At 57.4% G+C, this 26,628-nt stretch overlaps 1 protein-coding gene across 1 annotated transcript in view; it reads right to left on the bottom strand.

Annotated features, from left to right (window-relative positions):
- RREB1 (ras responsive element binding protein 1) overlaps positions 32–26,628 on the bottom strand; it is a 127,676-nt gene continuing 101,079 nt past the window's right edge. The window contains 8 exon segments of the mRNA XM_005665552.3: positions 32–2,858; positions 2,861–3,247; positions 4,328–5,101; positions 9,834–9,998; positions 17,133–17,462; positions 17,465–19,273; positions 19,276–20,017; positions 21,170–21,359. Of these exon segments, the coding sequence (XP_005665609.2) occupies positions 2,770–2,858; positions 2,861–3,247; positions 4,328–5,101; positions 9,834–9,998; positions 17,133–17,462; positions 17,465–19,273; positions 19,276–20,017; positions 21,170–21,359 (4,486 nt within the window). The 3' untranslated portion in view covers positions 32–2,769.

Here is a 26,628-nt window from a genome sequence, read left to right as displayed (position 1 = left end):
CAGGATCCCGGCAAATCAGAGGACGGCCGTGTGACTGGCAACCTGCCGTTTTTAAAATATAACATTTATTGCTTAGATGGTTTGATACAGAACAGCTTTTCTTCTCATTTTGAATTTGGAAGTACTATACAACGGAACACAAAGAGGAACAAAAGTACCAAAACGCAACTTGTGATTCTCTGTTCATGTGGCATAAACCAGTTTTGTACATAACATGTAGCAGCAGTTTTAAGTTCCCTTTAGAAAAATATGAATTCTACACATTTATTATTGTTTCCTGTTTAATGCATTGGGCTGAAATCACCAGGATCAACTTCCTTCTGGAGGAAAGAGAGGAACAGAGGGTGGAAAGAATGGTGAAACTTTCTGACACCGGCACCCGACTGTCACGTAGCTTCCCCCGGGGCTGGTGGAAAAAACAGCCCTTCGGGGTTTTTGTTTTGTTTTCACAGCCGGGAGTTTCATGTAGTGATTGCATTTCAGCATCGTGTCCATAAATCAAGGAGAAAAAAACGAAAGAGAGAGACTTGCACCTCGAAAAACGTTTCAGAAGATCCATATATATATATATTTCTCTTTGTAAAAGCCCTGAGAGAAGGAGAAAGAGAATCAAACGAAATGTATGGAAACGAATTAGCTGGACATGCAGACTAAGCTATGATTCACCCAGAGTTAAACAAATCACGGATTTCACAGTTTAATATTGGGGGAGGGACAGAGCAACGAACGAATGCTACGCCTCTCGACCTCGCTAGTAAGATGCGGCGAGACCTTGTGGACTCCGAGGGTGCAGACGGAGGCTAAATAAAGCTTTACGCCGACCCGGACTATCGCCAGCGGCGCCCCGGCCCCGGCGGCGGGGCCGGTTCCTGCCACATCTCACCCCAGCGTAGAGTCCATGGCTTCTCCCCACGACGTTGTGAGTTTTAGTGTGGAGAGCTGCAAAGAAGACCCAAAACACAAGAAACCCCAAATAATAATAACGAAAATAACAACAACAATCGTCATAAAAAATTAAGGGAGGCATGAACTGGTTTAGCTCAGCAGGCCATGCTTGGTGGGACGTGATGGGGGGACCATTGGTTCTGATTCGTGTCCACTGAGAGTAAATGCAACCTCGTCTGGAAGCTGGTGCACACACCCCTGACACAGTGAAGACTCCTACCCGCCTCGGCCTGTTTCCTCTCACACGTGAAGACACCACTTTCTCATGATGTCAAGGGCACACACCTTCTTCCTTTGACGTCTGGATTCTGGCCACCGGAGCTGGCGAGGAAGTGGAGACAGAGGGAGCCCCCGGGCTGGGCGCGCGCGGGAGGACAGAGGCGGGGCGGGGGCTCGGGAGGCCCGAGGCACCGAGGCACCCAGGGGTCCGGCTGGGCGACAGTAGCACACGTTTCTCTTCGCTGCTGGCGGCTACAGTAGGGCGCTATGGCCTGGGCTGGGTGCTCCCGAAAAGAACACCCTGCCTTTGTGCCCCAGGGGTTCAGGCGATTTCCGAGGCTAGAGACAACCTGCTCATCTTCAAGCACCAACCCCACATCACAGGAAGGTACACATACATCTATTTCTCCTCTTCCATCTCGCATGTGCAGTTTCATTACCAGTAGTAGTACGTCCTCGCTCTGCTAAGGACAGGAGCACGGGCAGGGAGGCCTGGGCAGGGCTCGGCAGGAAGACCGGCCAGCAACAGGTCCTCGCCCGCCTGGCTTTCCCAGAAGCCACCCCCCCGGGCAACCCCGCTGCTCCTCGGCCCCTCGGGCGGGAGGACCGCAGGGCCCCTGCTGGGTTCTGCAGTCACGGAAGAAAGGCTTGCCTAAGTACAGTAGAAGAGCTGCCGCCCGGGGGAGCCAAGGAAAGCTGCGGGCGGACGCTCAGGCGGGGACCCGGGGCGCCCAGGTCTCCCAGGACAAATATTGCCCATTCGTTTCTGCTGACTGCAGAGACCAGCAAACTGATGAAGTACAAATAATAATAATAATAATATTATTAATACATATACCAAGGGGGGGTCAGATAGACGACATCTATGCATGTTTTCCGTGGTTCAGTGGCCAGGGTGACTCTCTTCTAAGTCAGGAGCTGGAACAGTAACAGCACGTCTAATGCTGACACAGTGGAAGCATGCATGTAGGAGGTCGAAGCTAGAATCTTCCCTGGTTTTGGCTTGAACCAAATCGGAAACCTTCCTCAACCACACCCTGCAACATACCGAGGACCAAACCACAGCTCCACTGAGTAGCAAACGGGGAGGAAAAAAAAACGTCTCTTTGAGAAAGGAGCCTCTCGTCCACACTGGCCCTGGGAACGGACATGCAGTCCGGGTCACCTTCTTCCAGTTATCGGCCGTGGGCAGCCGGGGGCAGGGGTTCTCCTTTCCTTCTGCTTCCAGCTCACAGAACAAATGCTACGATCACAGATTCACAAGCACAAGCTCACACACCAGGACAGAGGGTAACGTTAATGCTTAAATGAAAAGGTCCTCGCCGAATAATTCATTAAAATACTTGCTTTGTTTTTTTTAAAAAGTCCTTGTGGGAAACACAACCCCCGGGACGACTCCAGAGGGCTGTAGTAGTTAAGGCACTCGGGTCCCGCGTGGTCCATCCCCGCACGGGTCTGTAAGGCTATGGCACCGAGCGAGGCCCGCCTGGCTCCCTCCCTCCGCTGCCCCCGACAGCTGAAGGGCACCGGGATACCTCGTGGAGGGAGCCCCCGGACAAGGTGCTCTGCTGGCTTTCGTCTGTGTGCTGGGGGGCAGGCCGGCCGTCACTCCATGCCCAGGAGCGCGGCGCCATCGGCGGCCAGGATGGGGTGGGCGGGCCTCTTGCCGGGCAGCGCCGGCAGGTCCTGCGCGGGGCCGCGGGGCTCTCCCGGTCAGGCTCACCCTGAGACGCCTGCTCCTCCGGGCTGCCCTCGGCGGCCTGGCCGCCGCCACCCGCCGTCCGGCCTGCCGCCCTCTCCTCCCGGCGGCCGGCGTCCTTGGAGGCCAGGCTCTCCTTCCGGCTCCGCGTGACGGCCACGTGGTTGCTGGCGAGCAGGGCCGAGTCCGCCTCGTTCTCCGACACGGGGTTGTTGCCGCTGTGGGTGGACTCGCTCTCGCTGTCCTCCTCGCCCCGCTCCTTGTCGCTGTCCTTCCCGTGGTGTCTGGCGTGCCGGGCTTTCTGGTGGACCCGCTGGTGGCGAACCAGGCTGTGCTTCAAGGTGAAGGTTCGCTCGCAGGTCTGACACTTGTACGGCCTCTCGCCTGCAGGAGGGAGAGAAACCCGCGTCCCTTAGCACGGCCACCGCAGGCGCCCACCTCCCTGCTACGGAGGGAGCAGGCCGCGCCCGAGGGCACGGGCAGGCAGAGGGGCCCACGCGGTCCTGTCTCCTCATTGCTCGGCCCAGGCTTCTCGCACTGGACCCGGCCACCAGAGTCCCAGAAGCGGACCTCAGGGCCACGGACCAGGACGAGAGGAGCCCGGGGCGGTCTCCCTCCCCAGGGCCGCACCACCGCTCGGGCAGCAGCACCTTCCAGATGCAGCTGCAGAGACCCGGCTGGGACCTGGAGCAGCTGGGGCGCCCCTCTTGCTCCTAAACTCGGAGCGGAGGGCAGCACCTGCCGGGAGCCAAGCACTGGAGCCCCGAATCCCGGCGCAGGGCCGCAGGGGTGTGGGGGCACCGTGCACCGCGGCCGCCAGGAGGGAGCCAAGGCCGAGGCCCAGGCTGCTTCTGGTCTGGTGGGATGTTTGTGTCTTCTGGCTCAGGAGTGTGACCAGGCCTCCTTTCCACCAAAACGATGAATAACCCGCTTTGGGCTTTGGAGCCCCAACCCTGGAGTTGGCGGCTTCCACGAGGAGCCAGGACGTGCCTGGGCAGCAACCAGGTGACCATCCTACGCAGCTGCATCAGCCTGGCCGCTCTGCAAAGCCAAGAACGGACGAGGCCCTCTAGGCCAACCTAACACCTGCCACTGAGCGGGAACCCCAAGCGCCTCCAGATGCCAGCAGGGTGCTGGGAGCCCCCCGAGCACTGGCCCCACCGCTCACTCCCCAGGCTGTCCCCTCAGCCATCCCCAGCAGCCACATTCTCCCAGATGCTTCTAGGAGGCAGGGTCACCATCGTCCTCATTCTAGAGACAGGAGGACCAGGCGTGGAGGACTACGGGGCTGCTGACAACGCTCTAGAAAACACCCTTCGCAGCCCACTGTGCCACCTGGGTTTTAAGTGCCCAGGACACAACCCGTTAGAATTCCGGGTTCCCGGGAATCCAGGGCCCCTGCAGGCGGCCAGTCCTCCCCTCGGCAGGGGGAGGGCACCCACCTCGCCGGCCGCCCGCCCTCACCTGTGTGCGACCTCATGTGCCGGGTCAGGTCCTGCAGGGACCAGAACCTCTTGCTGCACACGCCGCACACCTTCTTCCTCTTGTCCGCCTTGCTGGCCGCGCTCCGGGGGGCGTCTGTCTTTGGCTTCTTGTCGTCGTCGCTCTTCTCCGAGGACTTCTTCTCGGCCGGGCCCTCCCCGTCCGCATCCGAGGGGCCGTCCGCCTCCTCGCTCTGCTGCTCCACAGGCGCTTCCGACGCGCCTCCCCGGGGCCGGCGCCCAGGGGCTCGGCCGGCCTCTGGGGTGGCTCCGGGGGGCGGGGGTGGGGGCGCGGCCCCTCGCCTCCCGGGAGGCACGCTCTCGTCCCCAGGCTCCTCGCGGCCGTGGGCCTTGCGGTGGCGGCTGAGGGTCCCGGGGAACTTGAAGCTCTTGCCGCAGACGTGGCAGGCGTGCTTCTGGTCCGGGGCCGGGCCTGCGCCCGCCTCGCCCTCGGCCAGCTTGAAGCCCATCAGCTTGCTGGCGAGGTTGAGGTCCAGGCTCTTGTTGCTGACCGTGTCCTCCTCCGGGCCCTCGGCGTCCTCGTCCCGTTCCTCCCCGCGCTCCTCCCCGCGCTCCACGTCCTCCTCGGCCGCCCTCTCCTCCCCGGCGGCCGCTGGCTTCACCTGCTCGGCCCCCAGCTCATCTGGGGCCGGGCTGGGCTCGGAGGCCCCCTCTGGTGCCGGCTGCTCCTTCTCCCGGGAGGTGAGGTCCAGCACTTCGCCTCCGGCCGCCGAGGCCTCCAGGTCGGACTGGCTGTCTGCGGGGACAAGCACAGGGCCGGGTGAGGGCCAGGCCGCCAGCTGCGCCCTTCCAAGGGCTGGGTCGGGGCTGGGCGGGACCCACCCGGACCTGTCTCCCACCCCATCCAAGGATGCCTCACCCCTTACATCCTCAAGGGCCAAGGTAAATCTGGGGTTAATTTTACAAAGGAAAAAAAAGAAAAAGAAAAAAAAAGTCAGAAGGAGCCTACGCAGCACACCCAGGCCTGCAGCTCCAGCCCCTCTTCCCTGGCCCACGAGCGCCCGCCCCCTCCCCGGGCACTTGCAGGGATGCTGGGGCGGGGGCCCCCCAGGGGCGGAGGCTCAGGGCAGCCAGGCAGAGGGCCGGCAAGAGGACAGCTGGTGCATTCCGGAGGCTGCAGCACGAGGAAGGTTGAGGAAGCAGAGCCAGAGAAGTTATTTTCCAGTGCAGAGAGGTCGTGTGAACATGCAACATACACAAGAGCACCCCCAAACCCGGTATCTGGGGAGCGTCTCACGGCAAGTGGCCAAAGCAAACGCTCTGTGTGTCTGTGTCCCAGACGATGGGAGACACACACGCACGGGTGTGCACACCTGCTGCTGCCAGGACCCCGCCTCTCATTTCGTCCCCACCTGTCCACTCTCCAAGCAACGCCAGATGTGGACAGCCATTCCTGAGGGCCTCTTAAGGCTGGTGTCCCAGGTAACATTACTGACCCGAAGAGATGACAGTATTGATCAAAAGCCCCAACTCCTCTCCGCTCAGGTTGAACACGGTCTTAACAAGGTTTTTTTACCGTATGCTCTGCCAGTGCTGCCGAAGCTCGCTGCGCCCTGAGTTACCTGCAGCTGCAACGGCCAGTGTCTCACTGGGGCATCGGGCTGACAAAACTCCATCTTTCCCGGCACACGCGGGACACGTGCCTCCCTGATCACGCCAGGTCTCTAATCGCAGGTGCACACGTCTAACGTGGACCCCACTGATGTGCCCAGACCACCGCCACGCAGACCTACGCCCATGGCCCCGGGCTGGGGGCCGAAGGGGCTGCGCCAGCCCTGCCCTGGCCACACTGCCTGGGGCGCTCAGCTTACAGACGCCTGTCTACACGGCTCCCCCACATCCTCCTCTTCACTGGTTTTATTTTGACTACTTTCTGGCAGCTACTGTTAGAGTATCTCAAAAGGCTCCAGAAGGAAACAAGTAATTGTGGTGTGATTATAAAGTTCCTGACAATAGATGAATTTTGACCATTACGCAAAAGATTAAAGATGACTCGTGAGATAGACACACCAATGTCCAGGCCATAGAAGGAAAAAACCAGATGCTCATTTTCTTGAATCACATAGAGAGCACCAATTAAATGGATTTGGGTATAAACTCCAAAGTAAAAAACTACAGAATGCTCAGTTTCTTATTTGTTGGTTTTGTGGGTAAAGGTCCCCCAAAAGAAAAAAAAAATTTTTTAAAAAGGGCTTATCTCTGGTTACTTCCTATTTGTCCCAATATATTCTAGGCTGTTTCACTTAATTAACTTTTTTCCCCACTAAAGAATACAGGTTATTTAGAATTTTAACTGTAGTAAAACATATTTTAAGATGATAAACTTTGAAAAAAACTGAGAGTCAATTCGAAACCAAACCCAAGTAAATATACTAAGATCTGATGGTCCGGACTCCTGGGCCCTTCCCCAGGGTGGATAACGGAGAGGTGAGCCAACAGGCAATGAGAGGCCAACTCACCTCTGGGGCGTGGAGGGAGCGTGGCTGCGCTCTAGCGAGCGTCCACTAGGGGGCGTGTTTCAGCAGGGCAGCTGGGGCCCTTCGAGTTCCCAGCAACTCCAAGAGACTTTTTCTTAGCAACCCTGGGGAACAATGGACTTAACTGCTTCTGTCTCCTGAATGCCAGGTCCTGTCTTGATCTGGTCCTCAACCACCCACTCTTGCAGAGGCCAGCAGATGACTTTTGTAAGCAATGCGGCTTTTAAAATGGGTTGATTTTTCTGTCACCACCAGCCGGCCCCTCGTTTGTGATGCTAATCTAAGAAAACTGCTAGAGGAAGCAGACAGAATCTGAAGCACTAGTAGATAGGAACCCCAAAGCTCCTTCCACGCGCAAGTGGACACGTTCCTGTCAGCTCGACGATTACACTTCTGCTGCTTCCTAGAAATTCCATGTTACCCAACTGAGGAGACAAACCACCAGCCTGAATACCTGGCTGGGCAGAGGCATGGCTGCTGAGGGGTGGCTGTCTCCCTGACACCCAGAGCAGCACTTCCTGTGCCCCACCCATCCTGGCACATGGGGCTTCTGGGGGGGGGGGCACCGCTGAGGGACAGTTTTCGAAGCCGTGTGCAGGCGCCTATAAACATGGAGGCTCCTGTAGGCACCATCTAGAAAACCCTGGAACACCCCTCGAGGGCAAAGTGGCCGGGGGAACCTCTGCCCACAAGAATGTGAATCAAAGTTCCAGCTTAGCTTTGGGGGATCAATATGCCCCTTTAAGCCCAAACAACCCCAGTTGTAGCATTTTTTGCATTCTTTTGGGGGAAATTCTAGGGTGCATTTTTGTGACTGAAAAAGTTAGACCTCAGTCACAAAACACGTTTGAGGGTTTTAAGAAAATGCAACCTAGGCATATAAACCTAGGAAGGACCGCCTTGGTTATTTCCTGCTTTTGTGCTGTTTACATTTTCGTGGCCGAGCCTGCAGCATGTGCAAGTTCCCGCACCAGGGGCTGAACCCACAGCACAGCAGCAACCGGAGCCACTGCAGTGACAAGACTGGATCCTTCAACTACTGAGCCACCAGGGAACTCTGCTTTTGTGTTTTTAGGGTCTACCTCCAAAGCCTCACTTAACTTCATAGCAGGGAGCCTCCAACACGCTCACTTGACTTTAGAAATTCCCCCTTGAAATCCCTGAGCCCGCCTCCCTGCTGATAGCTCAGTCTTTGTTCTCCCCTCGGTCTAAGCGTTTACATCTCTCTCTGAATTCTCCTCTTCCAGGAGCTTTGTTCCTTCAAGCCAATCCACACAACCTCCGGGCAGGGTGGGGGCAGGGAGGGTGCTGATGGGACTTAGAAAAACACCACTGAAAAAAACAGTGCACCCAGCATGAAGACTCAGGGCTGCACCGAAGCTAAGGCATCCGCAGGATTCTACAGCAGGGTCCCAGTTTCACTGCTCCTTTGTGATCAAGATGGGGACCTGGGGAGTTCCTATTGTGGCTTGGTGGGTTGAGAACCTGACACAGGGTCTGTGAGGATGTGGGTTCGATTACTGGCCTCGCTCAGTGGGTTAAGGATCCAGCACTGCTGCAGAGGGCAGTGTAGGTCACAGATGTGGCTCCGATCTGGTGTGGCTGTGGCTGTGGCCAGCAGCAGTAGCTCCAATTTGACCCCTAGCCTGGGAACTTCCATATGCTGCAGGTGTGGCCCTAAGAAGCCAAAAGACAAAAAAAAAAGAAAAAAAAAAAAAAGATAGGGGCCCAAAGTGTGCATCCAGCACGTGGCTGTTACACTTCAGGACTTGACCGCAAGCGTGGGCTCCCCTCGGCCACCTCAATTATGTGCGGCTGTCCCCACCTTCGGGACCAGGATGGGACCGTCACTCAGCTGCTTTCTGAAGGTGGGCTGGGAGAAAGGGGGCCAGACACAGGGGGCTGTCTGAGACCAAGGTGGGCAGTGCCAGCCTCCTGCCACTCTTCTGGAGTTGAAGAGCAAGTCACCCTGTGACCTCAGGCCCAAGGGCACCCAAGTCACAGTAAGACCTTTCTCTCCTCAAGGATCCTGGCCAGTCATGTGAATCGGGTAGCTGGAGGGGGGAGGCGGCAGAATGGCCCCCACTTCCAAACCCTAAGAGGGTCTGACGGCCCCAAGTGTGACCCCTCCCCCCGCTCCCGTCCACACTGACGCAGTGCAGGAGGAGACCCCCAGACAGCACAGCACCCCACCCTGTCCAATCTCAAGGACTCAGTCACAACCCTAGAAAAATACATTTTTGGGGACTCGCCTCAGCTTCAAAACATGGGGACGTGTCCAAACTTTCAAGATTTGCCAAACTGAACCTGTACCTGCAACAGTCACTCAGCAGAGGCCAGACAGCCCTGTGTCCGAGAAACCCGCAGCAGCCGGTGTTTGGTTTGTTTGTTTTGGGGGGTAGGGGACACAAGACCCCAGCAGCCGGAGATAATGGCATATACTGAACAGAGCACGTGAGTAAATACAGAAGCTGTAAGGGAAGAAAAGGTGGCAGGAGACGCATGGGCAGCCGTTAATTGCTCTGGAGGGGCTGGAGGAAGGAAGCACAGATCAGCACATGAGAATAATACCCGGATTCAGGTCAAGCAGAGATGTGATTAAAGAAAGGACATGCAGAGTGCTTTTTCAAACACGACCAAGTTTTTTACTGGGAAGAGAGTTACTGAAAAGGAGAATACCGCCCCTGCCCCGCCTCCCTGCGGCGGGCTGGGCATCACTAGCTCCTGCAGCACCCTGAGGTCTGAGCGGGCCCACCCCTGCGCTGGAGGGGGCGGCCAGCAGGGCTGGCTTTCAGAAAACACCAGGCGAGGGGGCTCACAGCCCTTGCGAAGTGCTCCTGCGAAGCGCTATTCTGCAGGCCTGCCTGTGCGGCCCACGCCAGGGGCCAGCAGCCACAATGGGCACAGGCTGGGGCTGGGGGCAGACCTTCTCTGGCAGCGCACCTGCGGCGCCTCCTCTGGCCCTGTCTCTGCATCACCTGGAAGCACTACCTGTGCTATCATGGGCTCCAACATCACTCTCTTTGGACTGGGGGATAAGCCCGTTTCTTCTCAGGGAACAGGCCGTAACTCCGTGTTTGCGCAACTGGTGGCGTTCACAGTTAGATTTGGTGGAAAAGAAGGCACCGCATTTTTGACAAGGGAAGGGTTTCTGACCTGAAGCAGGAAAAAAAATACATATTTATCTGGCTTTCTATTGCAACGATTCCTTCTCCTGAGGTTACTGGCATTTGCTTTCCCCCATCCTCCACCCTTTCTTTCAAGAAAATAAATCAAACACATTAAAAAATACACTGAGAACATCGACAACTCCAGTGGTCACCTTCCCCTGCTCTGAGCGGGCAAAATAAAGGTTTTGTCCTCAAAATACTAAAAGTCAGCAATGAAAGCAAGATACATATAAGTAAAATAACAGTGTTACAATTAAAAACCTCACACAACAACAACAACAACGAAAGTGAGAGAAGGGATTTCAGCACAGCCGAGAGGAGGCCTGACGAGGTCACTTCCGGCCTGGCAAGTGCCAGGGACATGGGGCGAGGGGGAACGCCCGGGCCTCCTGGAGGAATCCTGAGGCCCCCGGATGTCTCGGAGGCTGGTCCCCTTCCTGACCTTGTGGGTCTGGCCCTCCCACCTGCACCGGAAGCGCTGAGTTCTGACTTCCCAGGATGCCTCCCGTCTGACCTCTGCCCAAGGTCACCGTGGTCCTTGCTGGCAGACAGGGGACAAAGGTTCTCTGTCTCTTTGCTTTCTACGCTCCTGCTGGCGGCGGATCAGTGACCAACCAGTCCCTGAGTCTAATCAGAGACCACGTGCTCCAGTCGGCAACCCGCATGTGCAGCTACGTCACCGAGTGCCCCCCAACGCCACCGACCCCAAGGACGGGCAACCTGCCAGCCTCTCCCCGGTCGACACCCACCCTGGCCTCTCCTCTCCTTCTGTCTGGATTCCTGTCGCAGGCTCCTCAGCCCTGGCCCCGTGTCTGCAAGGATGGACGAGGGGGCAAAGGAATGGCAGAGTGCGGACAGAGCAGGGAAGGAGAGGGGGCGGCTGGGAGAGGGAGTGTGCGGGCTGCAGGACAGAGGTGTGCTTTCTACGGCCTCGCTGATTCTTCAGTTCTCCCCCAACGGCCACATGCCGGGGTCCCAGGTTCTGACTTGGCAGGGAAAGGGTTCCGTGTACCCACGAGCAGGACGCGGAGCTGCAGCCAGCACTGCTGTCCCTTGGACCCCAGGGCTCCGCAATGGCACACACACAAGACCTGGCAGGGAAGTCAACAAGCACGGCTCCCTCAAAACACTGAACGGGGCCTGAGGCCTTCTGTTTAGACTGAGGTGAGCCATCAAGGGACCCTAGAACCAGAGCAGGCGCACAAGCCCAGGCACAGATGGCACGGGCCAGGCATCTGGGGTTCGCAGGAGAGGAAGCACTGCTGGCCACACAACTCCGGGGGCGCCGCTCACCTGCAGCACATCGTGTGCAACCTCTGCCTGAGTCCCCGCACCCCAGTAACCAGAGAAAGGGGCCATGTGCTCCCTCCTGAGTGGTGGTCACCAGAGGAGCTTTCTAAGAACACCGGTGTCCGGGACCATGAAAAACCAGGGAAGCAGACTCGGACACCCGGCCTGGGCACCTCTAGGGGGCTCCACGTGGGCTGAGGGGGGAAGGGGAGAAGCCCAGTCCCCCGTGTTTCCTGCTAACTTTATGAACACGCCCTCATCAAAGAAAAAAAAAATCATGCCTTTTGGGTAAGCATTTTAATGTTCTTTGTGCACCTTCACGTTATTTCTCGCTTTCCACCAAAAGTTGAGCAGAACACTTAATAGTTATTTAGGCTCTGGAGTCCCTGCTGTGGTGCAAAGGGATCAGCAGCGTCTCTGGAACGCTGGGACGCGGGTTCAATCCCCAGCCCCAGGCAGTGGGTTAAGGGCCTGCTGTTGCCACGGCTGCGGTGCAGGTTGTGACTGTGGCTTGGATCTGATCCCTGGCCTGGGCACTCCATACGCCATGGGGCAGCCAGAAAAGAAAAAAGCAAAAAAAAAAAAAAAAAAAAAAAAAAGACTCAGGCTCTGTTTTAAGTAAAAAGAGAACACTTTTTCTTTTTACCTATACTATTTTACTGTCAAAAAAGCAACATCAGGTGAGTTTGAGAACAGGAGAACCAGGCCAAGAAGAAAACACGTCAGAAGCTGGAACAGTGAGTTGTGATCCGCTTCTGGATGTCAATGAAAGCCACTGGTTTCCTGCTTCTTCCTGCTGCGTGATTTCCTCGGTAACTTCCACGCGGGTAAGCGCCCCGCTCTTACAGCTGATGTGCCGTGGGGATGGCGAGCATGGTAAAGTTGAGGTTAGCAAACAATTCAATGACCTCACAGTTTTGTATGTGATTAGAAAGATTCCCAAAGTGACAACAGGAGTCTTTAAAAGGTCCCATTTCACTGCCTAAGGCACGCGTTTTGCACAGCAGCCTGCTCTCCAGGTCGCGTGAACAGAGGACAAGAGCCCTTTGAGTATTTTATAATCAGACGGGTTTGAAACAAACCTTGCTGCCTGACAATCTATATGGAAACTGCCCCGTGATTTATTCACTTGCTAACAGCCACGAGACTGCTTCCATAGCAGGGGTGTTTCTAAGTGCACCTGCAGCCACAAGGAGCTACCTCTGCACCAAAGACCTATGATGTCCCCCGGCCCCCGACAGCAGCCAGTGGGTTTTCACTCTCACAGAGCAGCCAAGAGACAGAGAGGGAAATTTCACAGGACATGAGGCTGCCTGGCCAGCACCAGGCAGGAGAGAATAACGGATGAACCAGTGGAGGAAGTTGGCTGACCTGGCCTCACGTCCTCGGCTGTCTCTCCGCTGCTCCTGCGCACGCACACACACGCACACACACATACACACACACACAGCCCCCCCCGCCCCGTGGGCACAGGCCTCCTTCTCCCCGCGTTGTCTTTCTTTCAGTGTCTGGCAGACATGCACGCAGGCTGGCCAGGTGAAGAGCTTTCAGAGCGGCCACCGAAGTTACAAGCAGCCAAACACCACCGGTGTCAGAAGCACTTTCCACACTGATTTCAACTCCGAGGCCTGTGCTGTGAGCAGCGGGTGGGGGAGCCCCAGGCTGCTGGGAAAGGCAGTAAATCCGACCGTGAGAAAGTGAGGAGGAGGGGACCGGGGTGTCGGCGCTGGAGGGCACGGCAGCCAACGCAGGGGCCCGAGCCCTGTTTCGAGAAGAGGAAGGAGAGGGCTGAAACGGACTGTGTCCTGGCCCTCTCTCCTCTACCTGTGGCCCCAGGAGGAACAGTAAGTCGTCTTCCCCTAAAGAGGTCGCGCCGGGCAGGTTGAGAAGGGAACGAACCACAGCCGCCCCTGTGGACACGGCGCTGCGGGCTTCAGGGGAGCAGAAGGAGGAAACTCAGCTGTGCGTGGAGCCCACGCCGGGACACCACAGGCCTGTGGCCACCAGTTTCCTCATGAGACTCGATTCCTAGAACCCGGGCTGTGCAGAGAAAGGGCCGAAACCATGTGGCCTGTGCCTGAGCAGCAGGGAACCCCTGGCCGGCCACTGAACATCTGGGCTACTTATTGCTGCCCCTTTGGGAGCAGGGTGTGCTGGAAACTCGCCTACAAGACAAGGGACGGATGATGGAATCGTGTGCATTTGCCGAGAGGTCAGGAGAGGCCAACTCTCAAGACCCAAGCTTCGCCTCAACACGATTTAAAACCGGACCCCGCTCAAAGCATCTGGCTGGAACGCAGCTACATTTTCACACGACAAAAAAGGAAAAAAAGCCTCCCCGCTGTGGCACACTGGTTTGCAGGGTTGTTTCAGAACCCACGCTTCATTTCTGTTCTCTTTCCCGTGAGCCTCAGTCTGATGTCAGTTTCTAGAGGGCGAGCCCACGGGAAGCTGGGAGCAGGTGCCGGGGGGCGCCCCAGCTCGCGTCCAGCGGGAAGGCCCCCGTGTGCGGGTCCCGCTCTAACTCTGGACCCATGGAAATGGCTCTAGCACAGCGCCCGCCGGAGCCCGGCGCTGCACACAGTGACTTCAGAGAGCTGACGCCGAGACTGCTGCTGGATCCCCAGGCTGCCAAAGAGCTAAGAGGTTAACCTGCCCGCTACCTGCGTCCAGGCCCTGGAGTGCGGCTAAGGCCCCCCTGCGGTTGCGACATCTCTGGTCAGTAACGGCTCGCGGTCCACCTCTGTGGTCCGCCTCCTCGCCAGCCCCTTCCTATCGCATCAGGATGCAGGCGGCACAAGCGGCAGCCCTGCTCATCCTGGGACAGGGCCCCTGTCGCCCCAATGCCTGTAGGCAAATTACTCAAGTCTCTCTATGACTTTGTCATGGCGAAGTGAGGACACTGCCCTGTGGGACCGTCACCGAGACCAGCTCTGAAAGGTTTCTCTACCCACCCCCCCCGGATGCTCCCCACAAGAGACAAGGCCTGCAAGACCCTGACAAAGACCCAGGATGTCAGGACAGACCCACAGGAACTGGACATAGCCACGAGGGGACAGTGATGCTGGGGGGAGAAGTAGCAAAACATGTTTATATTCACCCCCGCCCACCCCCTCACGGGCAAACTCCCATCTTCCCTGCTTGGTTTAGGTGCCACCAAATTTTAAACCACGGAGGACGCTTTGACTTCAAAAGGAACTTCTATCAGGCACCTGCGAAGATGAGGTGCGGCTCAGAAAGGTAGGAGCGGCCACTTGGTCCTCTTAGGGGGACCAATAGCTTTCTGAAAAGAGAAAGCCTGGGAATAAACAGCATTCACTGAGCACAGGCCTCCCGGCCACAGGAGTGGTGGCAGGCGGTGATGGCAGGGGAGGGGGACAGGCGATGCTGGCTGAGAGATCACTCAGAACCAGATCCAGACAGCTGCCTGCCAAAAAGTGGGCAGAGGAGTACCTCTCCAGACTCCACAGGTGACAAACAGGTGTCACCCCAAAAGGGTAGCAAGAGAAACGCTGTGTGGGACACCTTCTAAGATCACCTTTCTTCCGCACTGTTCTCATTAGAGCTGTTACCTTACTCTGTCAGGCCTAAATGATTTCAGGTGGAAGGAAAATAAACGACAGCCTGAAACTGCATCATACTCCACAAATCCAGGAATTCTGGGTCTTGTTAAATAAGACAAGACCTGGACACTCCTGACCGACCATCCCATGGCCAGGGTTCAAGGGCCCACCATGCCAGAAAGACAGGCCGTGTCCAGGTGGCAGCCAGCCTCAGAGACACCCCTATGCACTCTGCCACCCTCTTGTGACGCTGGTACAGACAGCTTTCCATAAGCTTCTTCAAAGCTTCATGGATGATCCACCCCGAAGGAAGCATTTCCGTCTGTTATACAGTGGGCTCACTCCTGCGCGCCCCCCTCAGGAGCCCCTGTACTACTTGGGGCTGCCAGATTTAGCACCTAAAAATACAGGACGCCCACTTAAATCCAAGTTTCAGATACACAACAGATAAGCTTTTGGTAAACCCCAAACAGTGCATGGAAAATATTTATACTAAAAATTACTTGTTGCACATTTGATATTAAAAATCCAAGGAGTGCCCATCATGACTCAGCAGATTAAGAATCCGACTAGTATCCCTGAGGACGTGGGTTCAATCTCAGGCCTCGCTCAGTGGGTTAGGCTGGCAGCTGCAGCTCCAACGTGACCTCTGGCTGGGAACATCCGTATGTTGCAGATGTGGCCTTTAAGGGGGGGGGGCAAATACTCTGGAGTTCCCATCATGGCTCAGCGGTCATGAACCCAACTGGTACCCCTAAGGACTCGGGCCTGATCCCTGGTCTCGCTCAGTGGGTTAAGTATCAGGTGTTGCCATGAGCTGTGATGTAAGTCTCAGACGTGGTTCTGATCCCAGCTATAGCTCCAATTTGATTCCCAGCCTAGAAACGTCCATATGCCTCGGGTGTGGCCCTAAAAAGATAAAAACCAAAAACCAAACAAGCCCAAAACAAGCATCTAGCGGGCATCCCGTATTTTGCCTGCAATCTTATCCCGTACGACTCCTTCCTCAGTCTGAGATCCTGGCTCTTAGCACGTGGGTGGTCGTCTCCAAAAGGGTACGGTCTCACCCGGTCTGTCCCCTGGTTCAAAATATAAACCCAGCTTGAATAGTCAATAACTCAGAGAGTGCCACAGTCATTTCACTACTAAATACCTGATATAAACTTATTTTGAGTGTATTTCTCATCTTATAAATGTCTCTTTATAAATCACCATAAGAGGGAGTTCCTGTCGTGGCTCAGCAGAAAGGAATCTGACCAGGATCTGGGAGGATGCGGGTTCGATCCCTGGCCTCGCTCAGTAGGCTAAGGATCCGGCATTGCTGTGAGCTGTGCTGTGGCTGGGGTGTAGGCTGGCAATTACAGCTCCAATTGGACCCTTAGCTTGGGAACCTCCGTGTGCCACAGGCCCTGAAAAGACAAAGAAAAAAAAAATCATCATAAGAAAAACATTTGAAAAATACTTCTGCGATATCTTCTTGGCAAGTTAAGCCTATTTCTTAAATACTCCTTATTTATTTATTTATTATTTTAGGGCTGTACCTGCGGCACATGGAAATTCCCGGGTGAGGGGTCTGAGCTGCATCTGCAGCCTACACAGCAGCTCATGGCACTGCCAGATCTTAACCCACCGAGCCAGAGACTGAACCCGCATCCTCACGGATCCTAGTTGGGTTTGTTAACCGCTGAGCCACAATGAGAAATCCCTAGAATAATATTTATATATGAGTGTTTCTCTGGCAGAGGTGACAATTTTAGTACAAATAAAATTTTTTTTTAAATTTGAAACTGCTCTGTCACTGACGGTCACAGCGAACAGAAGATATGATGGCCTTTGTGACCTAAAACTACGGCGAAATCTGCGCTACTTCGTGTTTCGAATACGTGGCAGCCAAAAGGACTTCGCAGAGGGTTAAACACGTCGAACACTGCCACGAGGGTGCAGATTCCTCTGTCAAAGCCCCCTTTCTCCCTCGCTGCCCCCTGGGCATAACCAAGGAGACCATCTCGACACCAGCGCAGGGATGTGCTGGCCCGAGACCCTTTCACCTGAAAACACCCTGCTCGCGCCTCCCTTGGCCGGCAGCCCTCGGAGGCCCAGACAACAGGAGCAGACCTTTCTGGACACAAGAGCACACGGGGGAAACTCTCGGCCCCATCAGGGCCCCACGTTCTACCCCTGCCACCCCGTGACATGCCAGGCTCCGCCGACTGAGCCACAGCTCCTGCTGGGAAGTGGAGCCCGCGGGCGGCCGGCGGCCCTCTTACCAGTGTGTGTGAGCATGTGCCTCTGCAGGGAGCTGGCCCAGGGGAAGAGCCGCGGGCAGTGGGGGCAGTTGATCTTCTGCAGGCAGTTGGCGTAGGAGTTCCGCTTCGCCCTCAGCAGCCTGTCATCCGGAGGGCTGCCCGGCTCCTCGTCGCTGGGCCCGTTGTGTTCCGCGGGGGCCGCGGCCACCTCGTCCTGAGCGTCGTCCTCGGCGCTCTGCAGAAACGGACTGAACTTGTTGGTGTCCGTGGTGGCCAGCATCTTCTCGATGCTGGCGAACTCCCCGCTGGAGTCCAGGTCCACGCTGCCACTGGGACGCGGCCGGCTCCTCGCCCCCGTTTCCGGCCCCTCTTCTTTGACACGCCAGCTGGTCCCTGCTCGGTGGGCGAGGCTGCCTCCGGGCTGTTGGCAGCAGGGGATGGGTCACTGGATTCTTTTGGGCTGGTGACGTCGGCGGTGGCTTTGGGGGTGGCTCCCCCTACACCATCGGAGGCTGTGGCGCTACTGCCAGCGCCCGTGGGCCCCGGGTCAGCCACCTTGGCTTTCAGCAAGGTGGGCGCGGAGGACACGGAGGAGATGATCTGGGCGATGGAGGCCAGCGGGGGCAGCTCCTCTGTCACTGGGGGCTTTGGCAAGAGCAGGGGGGGCTTGGGCCGCAGTGGCCGCAGCAAGGCTGGGCTGCTCATGAGGGTAGGGCTGCCCAGGAGTGGGGAGCTGTTGACCAGGGCGGAGGAGTAGATGGGCAGGGCCAGCTGAACAGAGCCCTGCAGGGAAGGAGCGGCGGCTTCCACGGTGCTGGCTGCCGAGGCCACCGCAGCCGGGGCCCCGGGCTTTTCCAGGACCCCGCTGGGCCCCACGGTCGCCGGCAGGGCGGAGCAGGCTGGTGGACAGGGAGCGGCCTGCTCGCTGTTCCCAGGGTCCTGCTCAGTCTTCTTGGTGTCCCCGGGGGCGGCAGCGTCCTTGTCCCCTCTCCTGAGGTTCTTGGGGATGGAGAGGTCGATGGGCTCCATGAAGCCCTCGTAGGGGGCCGAGGCCGAGGGGCTCAGGAAGGAGGCTGCCACCTCCTGCTTCACTTGGACCAGGGCCAGGCCCTTCTGGGAGAAGTCCAGGGGCTCGTTGAAGTCTACTGGGAAGGTGCCGGTGGGCTCCACTTTGACGGCGACGTGGGCGGGCAGCGGCTGGGTGGGACCCCCGTGAAGAATGCCATTCTGGGGCTCCAGGAAGGCGGCCAAGGGTTTGCGCTCACCCGAGGCAGCGCCACTGCCCTCCTCTGCCCTCCCCGAGGCCTCGGAGGTCGTGTCGACCGTGCCCAGGCCGTCGGCCGCCAGGACGTAGCTCTCGATGTCGCGCTCGGGCACGTGCATGTGCTGCTTGAGGACGTGGTGGATGCAGTTGCGCTTGGCCGAGAAGGCGGCGCTGCACTCCTTGCACTCGAAGGGCTTGCGGGCTTTGGGGCAGCCGCCCAGGCCGCGGCCGCAGTGCGAGCGCATGTGGATGCGGAGGGCGCGGTAGTGCTTGAGGTCCTCTCCGCACAGCAGGCACACCGTGTCCGGGGAGCAGAAGGCGTCCACCATCTCGGCCGCGCTGCTCGTCACGTACTCGATGTTCTTCTCGATGTCCTTGCGCGTGGCCTTGAGGTGCTTCTTGCGCAGGTGCCGCTCGCAGTTGGCCTTGACCGTGAAGGGGTAGTGGCAGATCTTGCAGATGTAGGGCCGCTCGCCGCTGTGCGTGCGCAGGTGGCGGATGAGCGCGGCCTTGTCGGCGGCGATGTAGTCGCAGATGTTGCACTGGTAGGGCGAGATGCCCAGGTGGGAGCGCACGTGCGCACGCAGCACGCCGGAGAAGGCGAACACCTGGTTGCAGAAGCGGCAGGGGTAGAGCACCTTGCGCATGGCCGGCGTCTTCTTGCCGCCGGGGCCCGTCATGATGGCCTTGAGGTCGCCCTCCGTGATCTCCTGCTTGATCTTGGCCTCCATGCTCAGGGGCAGCAGGGCCTCGATGATGCTGTCCTGCTCCAGCTGCGTCTTCATCTCGGCCTGGCCGGGCAGCTCTCCGCGCTGCTGCGGCAAGAAGAGCGGCGCCGCCGCGCTGGGCTGGGCCCCCGCCTTGGGCTGCAGCAGGTGGGCGGTGGAGGCGGCCTCCCCGGGCCCTTGAGGAGCTTCAGCGGCGGCGGCGGCAGGCTGGGGCTGATGCAGCCGGGGGAGGCCTGCTGGGCGTTGACGAGGGGCGGGGGCGTGGAGGTGGCCACCACCGTCCGCGGCGTGACCAGGGGCTTTGGCTTCAGAGGGGGCATGTGTTTGAAAATGGCCTGCAGAGGGGCGGCTGGGGCCTTGGACAGGGGCGGAAGACTGATCTGCGGGGGCACCGAGGCTGCCATCTTCAGGATCTGCTGGATGTCTGCCAGCTCGATGGCCGACTCGCCAGAGATGGGCTGGACCACAATACTGCTGTCAGGCTGGATGATGAAGCCCTTCTGGAAGGGCTGCAGGGACAGGCGCTTCATGCCCTCCTTGGTGGCCGGGAGGACGGTGAGAGACCCGCCCAGGGAAGCAGCTTCGAAAGGAGACAGACTCAGCAAGCTGGTGCAGCCAGGGTCCTGAGGTAGCTGACACTTGAGTGTCTGGAGCTGTATTGCTTGGTTGTCATCCGGCAGTGGCTCCTCAGCCAGGGCAGGCCTGGCGTCGGTGGTGTGCTGCAGGCCCAGCAAGGCCAGGAAGACCTTCTGGTCCAGGGTGTCACCGGGCAGGGCAGGGCCTTGGCCTGCAGCGACGTGGGTCTGCTGGTGCAGGGTGAGCGAGGAGAGCATGGGGAAGGCCTTGTCACACGTGTCGCAGACGAAACGGTGCTGCTCGCTGATGCACCGGCGCAGGTTCGTTTCACACCAGGCCTGCGTGGAAGCCGGGCCAGTGAAAGCAAGGGGACAGAAAGCAGGAATTAGAAACAGGCTCCAAGCTGGGACAGGAAGTACCGGCTGTACGGCTGCCCAGCACCCAGCCTTTCCCACCGCACAGGGAGTCCACGTCCCCTGCTGGCTAATTCCCGGACTGAGCGAGAAAAACCAGCCAAGCCCCTATGATCGGCTCTCCTTGATGGAATGCACCAGCCCCTGGGGACCTCGGCAGGTAAACCCGACGTGTGGTAAGTAATGGTATCACAGGTGTAGGACTAATTCTCTCTCTAAAAATGGGTGCCGAGGAGGTCCTGTTGTAGCTCAGTGGTAACAAACCTGACTCGTATCCGTGAGGATGCGGATTCAATCCCTGGCCTCGCTCAGTGGGCTAAGGATCTGGCACTGCCGTGAGCTGCAGTGTAGGTCACAGATGCAGCGCAGATCTGGTGTTGCTGTGGTTGCGGCTGTGGTGTAGGCTGGCAGCAACAGCTCCAATTTGACCCCTAGCCCGGGAACTTCCATATGCTGCGAGTGATCAAAAAAAAAAAAAAGAAAAAAAGAAAAAGAGGTGTCAAGTTCCCACTGTGGTACAACAGGATCAGTGCATCTCTGGAGCAATGGGACGCAGGTTCAATCCCCAACGTGGCACAGTGGCTCGGATCTGATCCTTGGCCCATCAACTCCATATGCCATGGAGTGGCCCAAAAGAAAAAAGAGAAAGAAACAATAGGGTGCTCTATGGAGTTCCCTTGTGGAGCAGTGAGTTAAGGCTCAGGTCGCGGCTGTGTTGTGGATTTGATCCCTGATCTGGGAATTTATATGCCGTAGCCAAAAATAAACATATGCAAATTCAATTCAGGTAGTGCTGGGTGGGGCAGCGAACAGTTCACAACTTTAAACGCAAAGGCTCCCTTATCGGGCAAAAGCACCGAGGAGCTTGTCTTTTATGCGAGTTACCACAAAACAAAAGGCCACCGATTCCTCAACGACTCCGTGAAGCGGGAAGGGACCAGGCCGAGCTTCAAGAGCAAGGCGCTACTAGACAGAGAGGACCCAACAGAGCCTTTACAGAAAGGAAGCCTCGGAGGAGGATACGGAGCCGGCCACGTGCCCTTGTAGGTGGCTCCAGTCACAGGCCGATCGGAGTACCTGAGAAATGCGAGGGAACTTCCTACAGGAGAAGTCGGTGAACCCTAGGTCGTGGAAGCCGGCAGGGATGGAGGGGTTGCTCTGGATGAAGGGCCTTCCCATGGCGTCCCTGGGAAGCTGCTTGTGGACCAGCGCGTTGTGGCGCAGCAGTCCTCGATGGGTTCGGAAGGTGACGCAGCAAATGTCACATCTGCGAGAGGAAAGGACAGGCTGTGAGGAGAGAGCCCGTTTCCACCCGTCCCCTGGCCTTCTTGTGTTTTCTGTTGCTTCCTTTCAGCGGAGCAAAATAAAAAGGATCAGGCATCAAGAAGCCGGCCAGCTCGAGGTGAGCAACAAAAACTCTTCCTTACGAGAAAAAAAAAAGGTTCTACCAACCTCTGGGTCTCTGGTCTTTGCAGAGGATACAAGTGTGAACGGAGGCCGGAGCGGGAACCTGGGCCCCTGGGGCTTCCCTGCATCATGAACAAGGAGCAGACACTTGCCCCCCCCCCCAGCTCCGTGGATGCTGCTCATCCGAAACGCTCATACGCTGAAGCGCATCGCTTCCCGCAGCGGCCAGCGCGAACGCGACGGGGATGAGAGGATAACCACGTTCTCCAACTCAATTAACAGCATGTGACAGCGATCACGAATTCCCTTTTGTTTTTCTTCCCTGCCTTTGAGGGCTGCGCCGGCGGCACATGGAAGTTCCCAGGCTACGGGTCGAATCAGAGCTGCAGCTGCTGGCCTACACCTCAGTCACGGCAACGCCAGATCGGAGCTGCATCTGTGACCGACCCCACACAGCTCACGGCAACGCCAGATCCTTAATCCACTGCGTGAGGCCAGGGATCGAACCCGCGTCCTCGTGGATACAAGTCAGGCTTGTTAGCACTGAGCCAGGACGGGAACGTACATGTATTCACGTCTGATGTGGTTACCGTCCATCTAAGAAATAAACACAGCTCCGAGGACTGGATCTGCTCTGAGAACAGAGTCCGCGCCCAGGGCAAGGACACCCACGGGAGAGTGAACGGCCCCAGCAGGCGGCTGGCATCCTGACCTTCAGCCTCCAGGGGAAAACACTGAGGCCCCCCACATGTTTAAGCAGTGTGGTCGAGGTCACACGGCCAGGATGAAGACAAGGTGTGAGCCCTGTTCCAACCCCGACCCTGGCCACAAAGCCCACAAAGCCCACTCCCAGGGCTAGACAGGCGCCCACAAACGCGCTGCATCTAAAGATGAAAGGTCATCGCGCTTCACTTGAGAGGGACGGCAGCACCTGAGCCTTCCAAGGCCATGGAGGTGCGAACACACACTTGAGAACGGCGTCCCCGCTTTCTCCACGTCTCGCAGCCGCGGAGTCTTCGGGGTCTTCACTGAGAATCGTCTTAAACGCCAACAACCCCCAGGACACCAGTGAAAGCCTCTGGGCCTGCCCTGAATACGGGAGCCACGAGAGCCGGGCACGGCTTTCAGTTCCCTTGACGCGTCCTCAGTCGCATGAGCCCCGCCGGACAGTGCGGACTCCGCACTCTTCCTCCGGCCACAGGAAGTGCCGCCGGACAGCAGCACCTGCTTGCACACGGGCTCCTCCCAAACCTCGGAGGCAGATCCTGTGCCTGGTTCACAGAGAAGGAAGCTGGGGCGCAGAGGGCCCAGCAACTGATCAAGCTTCTGCGGCACGGCCCTGCGTGGAAACGTTCCCTGCTTTGAAGTCTTCTCTGGGAATGAGGGCTACTGGGAGAACCTGTGAAGCAGCTGAGCTGGTGAGACAAGTGCGAAGCAGGTGCCGCCGTGTCCCCTTATGGGGCTGCGGCCGGCACCGCCGCTGTGACCGTGGTCCTCCCGTGTGCCCACCTCCTCCGCCTGACCGCTGATGCGGCCGCACCGCCAATGAGATTCCTGTCATCACTCAATTAAATTTAGCCCGCTGGGTTCCCACGAGCCACTCAAAACACAGCCCCTTTGAAGGACTTCTGCTCAAGCTCACTGACGGTGATAAAGGCTCCGGGGAAGGGCGGCCGCAGAGAAGCCCGCAGGCCTTTCGGTACCGAGAGTCCTCCTTGCCGGCTGGCCGGCCCCGTGCGGCTCCCTTCTCACCCGGCCCTGCTCCCTGCAATCCCTGGCCTTGAGTGCATCTTCTCTCCCCACACCCGGGCCGTCCTGTCTGGGCCGGAAGCAGGCGAGGGCGGGCAGCCGGCTGGACGCTGCAACGCACCTTCCCCTGAAAGTGAGACTAAGACGAGCTAAGAAGGCTGACAGGTGCAGAGGCAGGAGCGAGCCGCCACCCAGGGGCACCTCCCACCTGACACCCAGGGTAACCCCCTCTTCCCAGGTTCACGGTTAGCACAGGTGACACACATCTTGTGTAGAATATTAGCAAAGTATCTAAAATTAGTTTTTGCCAGTGGAGGGACGTTGCGAAAAATACCTAAGCTCATCTTGCCCTAATAGTCCAGTGAGCACGTGACCCTCCTGTCACACCTGAAGTTAGGCCCGGCTCCGCCTGGCAGGGGGAGGCTCGAACGTCAAAGTCAGGTGGGGGGAGGGGGGTGTGGGGAACACACCTGACGGGGAAAATTCAACGCACCTTAAATATTTAACTACACCTAAAACATCTTTGGCTGATCCACAGCATCTCTGGATTCTGGGTTTGTGAATTCGCCTACTTGCTAAAATTTATTTGTAACCTCAATCAATAAGCACCTGCAGTGTGTTCCTGGACATGCGACACAACTGTGGAGCAGGAAGAACGTGAGTCCCTGACACACACACAGGCTCCCTGCAGAGGGGGGACAAGGAGACGCTCTGCCCTCTGGTCTCAGCTCCTATTCAAACGAGTGTCCTTTCTGCTGACTCTTTAGGGCCCTGTTTCTACCATCTTAGTGCTTCTTCTGGATAATTCTGCCTAGAATGGTCCCTAAGCATGTTAAGTGCCATCCAGTGTCCCTGAGAGCAAAAAGGCTGTGACGTGCTTTACGGAGAAAAGACGTGTGTTAGATGAGGTTCGCTCAGGCGGGAGCTGCAGTGCTGGCGGCAGTGAGTTCAATGTCGATGAGTCAATGGTATATATACTTAAGGCTCTTTGATTTATTTTACTTACTTTTTTTAATCTTTTCTAGGGCCGCGCCTGCTGCATATGAAGGTTCCCAGGCTAGGGGTCAAGTTGGAGCTGCAGTGCTGGCCTGCACGACAGCCACAGCGACGCTGGATCCTGAACCCACTGAGCGAGGCCCGGGATCGAACCTACAACCTCATGGTTCCCAGTCAGCTTCGCTAACCGCTGAGCCACGGCGGGAGCTCTACTTGGGGTCTTTTAACAGAAACACACGATAAAACAGGGTGCGGCCCTAACTAGTGGAAGCGAACACGACTGGCTGTCCGCAGGGAACCAACCTTGCGTCTCCTCCAGGAGCGGCGGTTCAGTGCCCACCCGTTCCCGGCTCGCGGAGACGTTACAGAACCTCACGACCGAGAGTAACAAGGACCCGCTGCCCATCTCTTCTCGGAGGGCCAAGGACTTACGCCCGAGTCTGACTCCACTAAGTGAAGATCCGTGCTGTCACTGGACCGGTCACTCTCATGAGGCAACACCTTTGATTTCCAGTTTTTAGATTCATTACGGTAGAGCAAGAACTTAGGTTTTTTGCAAACCAAACTACAACAGCATCCTACGTCCTTATGGTTATTTCTCTCGACTGTTCACAGGGGTCTTGCTCCCCCTGAATTTCACAGCCACTAAAAAAACAAACCAAACCAATCAGGATTATACACAAGTCTGCCCAACTCAGTTTCACAGAGACTATTCTTTCTTAAAACAAAACAAAACAAAAAGTAATATTTCACTGGCTTATATACTTTTTTTTTCTTTTTAGGGCCATGGAGGTTCCCAGGCTGGGGGTCAATCAGAGCTGCAGCTGCCGGCCCACACCACAGCCAGGGCAACGCCAGATCCTCAACCCACTGAGTGAGGCCAGGGCTGGGCCCAGCCGGCTCCGGGAGGTCCAGGAACCACTCCGTTTGTTGGCTGGGGGTTGGTCCTTTCGGTCTCCAAGGACTTTAATGCAAATGGATGATGTTCTTGTTTGTGCCCAGATCCATGGCCAGTTCTCAAAAAACCCCAAAAGTTAGGCTCTTCAAGTCCCTGAACCAGGGCCCGCCCCGTGGGGATGGACGCCGCAGAGCCGTCCTTTTGCATCACGTGCCTGTAAGGGACACTCCGTCCGGCCTTGTTACTAATTTTTAGAGGACAGCTCATGGCTCTGGGCTGGGGTAGAAACGTGGTGTGATAAACACACGATTGTGGCGTGGCGATTGTGGCGTGGCGTGGGCACTCTGCAGGGACGAGGGCGGAGGAAGAAGCCGTCCGCGGGGCAACTCCCAGCAGGGCTGACAGTGACTTAACCGGCCCCGGCCAGGAAACAAGGAACGGGTAACCACAAATGGAGCGGTTTCCCCAATAACCGTGCCGAGGACCTGCGACGGGTGGTGACCGCGCACACAGACTGCGAGTCAGGCCAAGAGAAAGGTGGAGGCGGAGTCGCCAGCGGGTGACCTACAGAGACAGAAAACAAGGCCACCAAAAATCTGAGAGAAAAAATATTTTAAACCTTGAGGGTCCACAGTTCTGGGCGTAGCTCCCCCCAGGTTGCTACAGTGCCCCTGGGCTCATCTGGGGGTCCTGACCCTCCAGAACAAGGTAAAACGCTGAAGAGCAATCCAAAGAGACCCCCTGCTCCCTGGGGCGCCTGATTTTCACATCCTCCTGTCAAGCTGAGGGCCAGGCACACGATCCTGTCACCGAGAAAGGGTTAAAGAAAACTGCTCTGTTTCATTATGCTAAACGCACTTCTGAAAGACTGCTGTGGCAAGTTCCAAATCTCAGGAAACACTTCTTCAGAATCTCAGCTTTCCCCACAAGCTAAGGGAGAGGACCTGCCGTCCCAGCGTGTAAAGGTGTCAGGTGCTGCCAGGCTTCGGGAGGTCTGGGTTTCCGCACAGCCGGGATCCCAGCCTCTGGGAGGCAGGAGTCAACCCACGTCTAAACAGCCATTCAGTTACCCCATCTTTACGAAAGCGGAAGTAGGAGTGCCGCCTTATAACAGGGACTAAGGGCCGACCCGTTCCCAAGTTCTGCCACGGGAAGAGCACCCAGTTCCTTCTCCGTTTCACTGGAAGGGGTTCCCAGCGAGGGACACGAACCCCTAACTTAAGTGTTGCAAGGCTGAACACACTAAACAAGACCCACGTTCAAATAACAGCATCAGGGAAAGGTTCACGGAGTGTTTGTCACAGTCGGAGGACTGGGGCATGCCCTTCATCCTCACGCGTCCCCACGCCCATCTTCCAGGTGGGGGGACGGAGCCCAGGGTCACGGAGATGCCAGGCTCAGGCAAGGCTGGAGCTGGCTGCCCTCCCTCCACCGCTGGGCTGTCCTTCAGAGGACCAGTGCTGCGGGCAGCCCAGCTCCTGCCACG

This window comes from Sus scrofa, chromosome 7 (assembly GCF_000003025.6).
Source record: "Sus scrofa isolate TJ Tabasco breed Duroc chromosome 7, Sscrofa11.1, whole genome shotgun sequence".
Taxonomy (NCBI): domain Eukaryota; kingdom Metazoa; phylum Chordata; class Mammalia; order Artiodactyla; family Suidae; genus Sus; species Sus scrofa.
Note: the sequence above shows the minus strand (reverse complement) of the source record. Positions and strands in the feature narration are given on the sequence as shown.